At 37.7% G+C, this 9021-nt stretch overlaps 1 protein-coding gene across 1 annotated transcript; it reads right to left on the reverse strand.

Annotated features, from left to right (window-relative positions):
- Positions 1–4254: 4254 nt before the first annotated feature.
- On the reverse strand, positions 4255–7823 carry LOC133304928 (uncharacterized). The gene is made up of 2 exons (XM_061505015.1): positions 7174–7823; positions 4255–4306 (listed from the first exon to the last, which is right to left on the reverse strand). Exons 1-2 carry the CDS (start codon positions 7821–7823, stop codon positions 4255–4257), a joined length of 702 nt encoding a protein of 233 aa, XP_061360999.1.
- Between the last annotated feature and the right edge of the window lie 1198 nt (positions 7824–9021).

Here is a 9021-nt window from a genome sequence, read left to right on the forward strand (position 1 = left end):
GTAGCTAAATCATATTTCCAACAATAATCCAAACTTCCCAAAATAATACATTCATCCATCAAATAAACCGCAACGGCAAAAATCCAAACAACAACAATTAGCAGCCAATATCCAAACATAACCATGTCTTCATATGCTATTTCGTCCTCCTGCAATTTTATAAAAATTGCAGCCCCAAAGGGCTGAGAAAAATCCCAGTAGGGTGATAGCAAAACCAATAATGCAACAGTATTAATCTAGGCACAAAATTATAAAACAGTCACATCAACATTTCATTTTCCGGAGAAGCATTAACATATCATAGTGCGTATATAACGACATCATTACGCTCATAGCACTTTCGTGCGCGTACTTAACATATCATAGTGCGTATATAATGCCATCATTACGCTCATAGCACCGTCGTGCGCGTACTAACATACACAGTGGATATTCCATAATGGCTCCCATCAAAGGTGAATTCCAACTGTGGCCTATGCGGACTGAAGCCAAGTGTCCCATACCCTGGTACCGAAGGGATGCCTATATGATGCGTGCTCAAACGTATGCATATTTATGTAAATATTCTAATCATGAACAACATGAAATTCATGCATGTATGCCATGATATACTTCACACACAAACAAGAAACAAATGAATTATGAGGTGTATATGCATGACTAGATCATCATCATAATAGCATATCTTTCATGTACTTTTCGTACCAAGCTGCCACATAACAATTACTTCTCATTCATGATTTTCCATCTTGTCACATTCATAGGCAGCATACATATAGCATATAACAACACATTAATCCAAGGCACGTGTGAGCAACAATTCACAATTCTATACGCTAGTTAATAGTCACATTAGGTAATATCACCAAACACTTACCTCGCGCGTCACAAATAAATTACAAGGCAGCAGCAAATTAGTCCAAAGTCTTAAGAGTTTTGCGCACCTAATAGGTCAACGTATCAAATCAGAATTTTTATACAATTATCCCTATAAATCACCAATAATTTCTACGCTCCTAAATCATGCACTTTCATCAAATTATAAGGTTCCTAGTGCTAATTATATTATGCCCTTAAGAGTACTTCATTCCTTGCTAGAATTACCATTTTTCCAAGGCTCACAACATGCATAGGTTCGATTTTAAGACTTCTCCTAAGCGAATATTTTTCTGACTTCGTCTCAATTTATTAACTTGTTACAGCAACAATACCCAAGGCTTTCCCTACATGCAGATTCGATTTTCATAGTCCCTAAACCACATCACTATTCTGACTTGGCTTACTTCACCAATTTGTCAACAGCGAGGAATCCAAGCTTCTAAAACAATTCTTTGAGTGATTAAGTGGTAAGTCCAAATCGGTCAACATAGGCATAATTGATGAATGGAAAAAGCCCAAGGAAAATCTTCTCTAACTCTACATGTGATGGCCGAATTATGAGGACAAGACAGAGGAATGATAAAACAATCTATACTCATTAATTTATCAACGTGTAACAGTGAAAAGTTCCAAGGTTCTCCATACATAATAATTCGATTTTCAACATAAAAAGAGCTCATTTTATTTTATTCATATATTCGACTATACAAGGCCTAAGGTATGCTAATGAGGGACCTAAACATGCTGTCCAACTACGTTTAATACATACCAGACCCAATCAATTTAATTACTTCAAAGAGCAGTAAAAAAAACTATCTTCCAAGCTCACAATAGGACAATTTTAGCTTACATGCCTCAAATCCTAGGGTTGTTTGAATGGGCAGAATTAAGGAAAAGTGAAAAAGCAAAAGTAGTCTTCCTAGTTCACGCATGGAGATCGAAACAGGGATGACAAAGGAAAGGGTTAAATGTTTGGCTCTTACCTCTAATACGCACCTACAGCTCCCCAATCCACCAATGGAAGACGGTCACCAAGTGAGGAGCACACAACCAAACTTCCTAAGCTCCAAAATTTTGGATTTTTGCTACATGCAACAGAGAAATGGTTCCATCAAAACCGAGTGGGTGTGTAGGGACAAGGGAGAGATAAACACCTTACCTTGTTGATAGATGAGGTTCGGCCAACAAGGGAGGGAAGGGGAAGGATGCTTAGGTATTTTGCTCCCTGCACATGTAATTCACGGCTTGAAGGAAATGGGGATGAAGCACGCTTTCTTGGTGTTCTCTTCTAAGTATGCTTACGGTCAAGAAGAAGGAGAAAATGTTTAAGTGCCTTGCTTCCTTTCTATGAAGTGCACAGTTTCTATGGAGAAGGAGATGAGAGAAAGATGAAGTTTTATTTCTTTGCTCCTCGCACACTCACGGCCTTGAAGATGGTGAGAGGAGAAGAGTGATGTTGGTTTTATTTTTGCACAGAATGTTCATCTCTCTTCCTCCTAATGTATGTACTAGTGATGGAGAGATAAGGGTTATGGGTGCTGAATCAAAATGACCCTTCAGATTTCTTTTTGGTCCCATTGGCTGCATGGGTGGCAAAAGCTAAAAGATTTAGATGCTTTGGCAAGCAATCAGTTTGCTTTCTACATATTCTATGTGCATGCAAGGGAGGTATGAAGATAGGTGAGCTTTGTCATGTGGTGCTTCTAAATGTATAGGTGGCGTACATGCAAGGAATGGTGGAGGATTTTGGTTGACACAGGGTAAGCATGCAAAGCTGGAGTGGAATGTGAATATTAGAACATGTGATCAGAATTTTCTTTTCTCTCCTACACTTAGCGCATGAAAGAGGTACAAGGGTGGATGGGCTCTTGGGCTGATCAATTTTGGATGAGCTAAAGGATCATGGTTAGGACATCTTGGCTGACTTACACCTCCATGTTAGGGACTTGGGCCAACACCCTTATTGGTCATAGGGTCCAAAACATTCTTCCTAAGGGCTCTCCTCCCTTATGTGCTAGCCCACTAAATTATTAGTTCCCATCTCTTCTAGGTATCATTAGGCTTTCTATATGTTACTATTAAATTATTCATATGCTTTATTATTTAATGTACCCTCTAATTAGTTACTAAGGGTTTATTCGTGGGACTAAAATTAATCTCATACTTGAAACCAAGATTCAAATTCCGAAAATATTCCTACCCATTACTAACAACATGCATGCAAAAAATTAATTCTTCCTAACTCGATATATATACATATAAGGTTCGAAACATGTATTACACTGCTAAGGGTAGTTTGTGTGCATTCCTAATTTCGCGGGATGTTACACTCTCCCCACCAAAATTTGAAGTTTGTCCCCAAACTTCGTCCTACCATCCCAAAATCTGCTTAAATCTAATGCTTAACACGATTACACCATTCCAGACAGTTATTACTTTCACAATATCACTTTAACAAATAATACTAGTGTAGGCATAAGTGCTTAGCCTTTTATTCACCCGATTCAAAAATTATAACCTATGAAGTAAAACATGACAATAGACAGAGGACTTCTCAAAACTCCTATATCATAGACCATCTTTGATGTCACCCTATACTACCACGCAACTGATTATAAATTTCAATGTTTCCATATAAAATACAATTTAACGGGTCAGTGGCCCCGACGAAAAATTCCTAAGAATGTAGGGTTCCATTTAACAATAAAATAATATTACCTCCTATTATTTTTGCAACATAGGACTAATTAACTAGGACCTCCAATCACAAACGTTTCTTCTTTGTACTGTACCTGTTACTACTTAGAAGTGTCATTACTTCCTACCTAATCGTTTTCGATGATATAGATTAATTCACTACCCAAACTCATCACACATTTGCATTAAATTCAGACTTCTACATTAATCACCTTACTTAATAATATCACAGACAGAATTCTATACTTATTAGTTTTCAGGAAGTCAAGCAGTAGAACAGTACACATCACATTCCAACTTTCAAGTGAGAGAAATCGTCATAAAATCACAAAACTTCTATTCTGTTCTTCATACATATCATGGTAAGTGGTACCCCTCATACAGTTCGTCAAAACACCCATATGAGGAAACTTCCTCGAGATTTCCGCTGTCCTAGGTACATCAGATGTAATTAACTCTACTGATCAGAGGATCCATTAATCATGATATGAATTTCCAATCGTTAACACATATCACAATCTTGAAACAGCTATCAGACATAACCCATCAAAACAGACCAAGCATTTCATAAATCAAGTTCACAATAATCGTATCCAAAGTTCCTAGCTATAGTTAAATTTACATTCAAGGAACAAATAAACTTTACGTACAAGACTTCATGCATTAACAACACCGAATTCAAAGTTCCCTAGTCAAATGGCTAATCACATCCATACTGACAGGAATACATCTATTCGATAAGAACAATTCAGAAATAAAAATAATATACCATGATGTACACAAATCCAATGTCAAACTTCTAAACATGGGGTTTACAGCAGTGTATTTCTGTCACAGATTGAATATTATATCGATTAAACATCAATTTCATAACATCTGGGTGCTGAAGTTAAATTCAACTTTTATATCACATACTCAGTCTTTATGTTTAATGTCCAAGTAACTATGCAAGTATACAAGTAGTTCTAACTAGTAACTGGCTATAGGCATATCCACCAACCATCAACAGTTCCCAATAAACATGAACATAAGGTAGGGAAGATTCATCTTAATTTATATCTAGGAGTTTGAGCACACACGCAATTAAATCAAGAGAATAATTCATGTTATCACAAGATGGAGCTAGATCAGTCTTCTTCATTACACACCACAAGTTAATACCGATTCATCTGTACATACAATTCATATTTCAAAATCCAACAGGTACTGCGTTGAAATTTAAAATATTCCACTAAGACAAATACAAAAATTTACTACCACGCCAGTGTAAGGGACTATCATTCAGAAATATCATGACAGGGAAAAGTTCAAACTCTTAAAGTGTATGGCTAAAGTAAACACTTCAATATACGACAACAGTGTGCAGACCCACATATGGACAATGATGCATATGTAAAAATTGCATGCTTAAGCACCCAATATACCAAAGTATAATTGCTACGACCACTGGAACTCCTAGGCATGGAAAATGCATTTTTATGCATCGAAAACGTATACGAGGTACGTATTATATGCAAGAGTATGAATTACTTAAATGTTGTAAATTTGGACAAAATTAATGAAACTCGGTCAAATGGTTAAAGAGATTACACATAGTATGCTATATGAAACAGGTGTTGATTAGCACCTATAGTCAATTAACTGGATCTTGGTATAGAATACACAATAAGTTGATTAGCACCTTCAATAAATTAAACCACAAAATTTAGTTTGAATTCATAACTTCAGATAGTATTTTGCATGCATAAGATTACACCTTGATGGCAATAAATTAAAATGAAGTGAGTCATTCTTCAGGGGGGCAAGTTTAGAAATATCAAGAGAGTTCTATCATCAAGGTAAGACGTACTTTATAAAATTTCTTGAGTGCGTCGGGTGTTAGTGAACAAAAAAATCAAAGATGCAGTAAAAGTTTAAAACGTTACCAAATAATTCGAATGGGAGGTGTAATATACTTGCACTGTATAAACATTGGAATTCACATGCAATCTCGATTCTGTTGTATAAGTAGACAATGAAATAGAATTATAGTGCTTTGTAAGAAGCCGAATCATGCAGCCAAAAATATGACATGAGACCAAATGTGTGACGACTTATTTGTGAGTATTCCTTATAGGTAGGGAATTGATTTTATCAAATTAAAGTTACAGTATTCATAACGGGAACCAACCTAAAGTTCTATGCACCAGCAGACATCAGATTTCTGAACCCACAATGTAATGAAACTAACAGGTGTGAGCTCATAACAGTTAAAGCTTATAACCAGTCAAATTTCAGTATCTCTATTTAATCCCATTGTATCTTCAGTGCATATTATCCATACCCATACACGATTAGACAACATTATAGTAACCAGTTAGAACCTTCTGATGTTTATTCGAGTATGAATTTTAGCAAGTGTCAATTAACTAACATAATAAAACAAACCAAACGAGGTGTAGTTCCATGTAGTCTCAATTTACCTGTTCAGTCCACTATATTCTAAATTCAGTTCAGATAACCTTTCTTTAATTATGCATTCAGTTCCAATATAAGGTTATGCATTTAATTCTGGTGGTATCCAGACCGGAGATCAATCTTAGAAAATACACAGGCACCCCTCAACTAATCCAGCAAATCATCAATACGCGGCAATGGGTACCTGTTCTTAACCGTAACCTTATTTAACTGTCGGTAGTCAGTACACAATCTCATGCTTCCATCCTTCTTTTTCACAAATATAACCGGTGCTCCCCATGGAGACACACTCGGTATGATAAAATACTTTGCAGTTAACTCCTCAATATGTTTCTTCAACTCAGCCAACTACAGTGGCGACATCCGGTATGGAGCCAAAGAGATAGGCCCCACACCAGGCAACAATTCAATAGAGAACTGAATCTCTCTCTCAGGTGGGAATTCCGGTATCTCATCAGGAAATACATCCACAAATTCATTAACCACCGGAATACTAGAAATCTATATCTCCTTATCACCCACCTATCCACCCCAGAAAACATAACCCAGATCACCAGCCTTCAAGGCTTTAATTGTTTGACAGACAGATAGAAAAGAAGATGGACAAACCGAGGGCTTCTCGTGAGATAATATTAACCTCTTGCCGCAGCAATCAATCATTGCGCAGTTTTGAGACAACAATCCATACCCAATATCAAATTAATAGAGGCTAGGGGGAAGATACTCAAATCAATAGTGTAACCCCTGCCTTCGTAGATAAACCCAACCTCTTTACAAATAAAGGAGGAATCACTAACCTCTCCTGTAGAAGAAGTAATACGCATAGGGAGAATCATCTGTGATACTCTTAACCCCAACCCCTTAGCAACATATTCAGCCACGAACGAATGCGTCGCTCCCGAATCAAATAAAACAAACAAATAAATATTAGAGATAAAAACTATAACTTTAACCAGATTAGGTGTTTTCTCCGTCTGCTGCGCATTAGTAGTATAAACACGCCCAACCGTAGGAGCAGATGGCAAGGCCTGCAAATTCGCAGCCTGCCCAATATTACTATAACACTCTCTGGCAAAATGCTCAACCTTACCACACTTGAAACAAGAATTCGGGGCCGCAGTACAAGGACCCCGATGATACCTCTTACATTTATCACAATGGGGAGTAGAATTCCTATCATTAAAATCGCTTCTCTGACCACCACCCCTCTTGAACTGACCAGGAGGTTTCCTTAACTGCAACCCCCAACCTCTATTATTATTCTGATGGTAGCCATCCCTGTTATTATTACCAGAAGGAACGAATGTCCTTCTGTTATCCTGCTCTCTCGAAGAACTAGACTTCGGATACCTGCCATAAACAGTTTCAACCCTCTTGCACTGGGTCACTAAATCAACAAAATTCCTAACAGCAGTATTAGACATCCTCTTGGCAATCTTCTCATTTAACCCTCTCTGAAATTTAGCAGACAAGAATTCCGGGGTAGGCAGAACACCCCCATAATTTGCGAACATGACCAATTCATTAAACTTGGCCAGATAAGTATCAATAGACATGGTACCCTGTACCAATTTCTCAAATTCATCCTGTTTAGCTTCCCGGACATCCCTAGGAAAATACTCCTCATGAAATAATATCTCAAATAAAGCCCATGTCAATTCCTCTCCTTGAATAGTAAACGGGCGAGATGCATTGTACCACCACTCGTGGGCATCTCCCTCAAGCATATAGACAGAGTACATCAGTCTCTGGGGATCCTGGCACCTCATAACCTGAAATATTTTCTCCATTCCCATCAACCAGGTAGTCACTACCTTCGGGTCCCTTGACCCCTGAAATGCTGGCTGTAACACCCCGTGTATACCTGGTTTGATAACATGTCATCGTATTAAGCCACGCTTAATTAAATTATGGAATATCTTTTTCTTTTCAATTATGACGTCATTATCATTAACCAAGTTGATTATTAAGTTCTATTTCCAAAAACATCACCTATATGTAAATTGCAGAAAAACCGCTAACTGAAATACCTTATGATATAAATAAGCGAGTATCTAAGTCACGGATCTACAACACGTAGTCCGGACAATATCCTGATACATTAATACAACTCAAAACTAAAAGCATAAAGTCAAGTCAATGTGGCATGGACAATCCCCATGCTCACCAAATAAACAACATAACCAACAGAGTCTCAACACAGTAATCCGTAAAGCTAATGACATAATAGCTACAGACATAATCCAGCATCCAAGAGTAGTCAACATACATAGATAAACATCAATCAACTAAGCTTTGGCCTCCTGCCGCTAGAGGTCTCAACCCCTGGGTTACCTGAACCTGAAATAAACGCCCCAAACGTGGGGTGAGATCTCTAAACAGAAATCTCAGTAAGACAAGGGGTCCTCAAGATCTTCCACCCCAAGCTCACTTACATGTGCAATATAAGTTCCAAAAGCAGTTAAACAGTATAAGTTTCAAAATAGTGCAATGCAACAGATAATCATGTCATGTGTGTTATAACTAATCTACTGGCCATAGAAATGCAGGAATACGTCTATTACCCCCACAGTACGCGCCCATGCCGTACCTGCCCACAGGATCATATCCCGTCTAGGCGAACACCACATACATATCATAGGCATTTGCACTTAACAGCTCAAAAGTAATTCAATAAAGCAATACATGAAAACACATCATGCATATAAACCATTCCCTCGAGGGGTATGGTGGAACCAACAATGGCTAAACCGAGGACACGAAAGATTACCTTGCAAGCTAACTATCCAAGCCAAGAGTCCACACAAGCTCAAAGTCCACACACAGCAGAATCACAATCTGTTTTGGACCAGCAATCAAATCAATATTCAAACACCACAAGCATAAGACATAAAGACAACGCCTTTCTTTTACGTTAATGTCTATAGGCTTCTCACAAAGCCATAAGCCCTTAATCACTTAGATTCTGACTTATACATCCAATACAGA

This window comes from Gastrolobium bilobum, unplaced genomic scaffold (genome assembly GCF_033153095.1).
Source record: "Gastrolobium bilobum isolate Gb01-03AN ecotype WA unplaced genomic scaffold, APGP_CSIRO_Gbil_v1 utg174302, whole genome shotgun sequence".
NCBI classification, from domain to species: Eukaryota; Viridiplantae; Streptophyta; class Magnoliopsida; order Fabales; family Fabaceae; genus Gastrolobium; species Gastrolobium bilobum.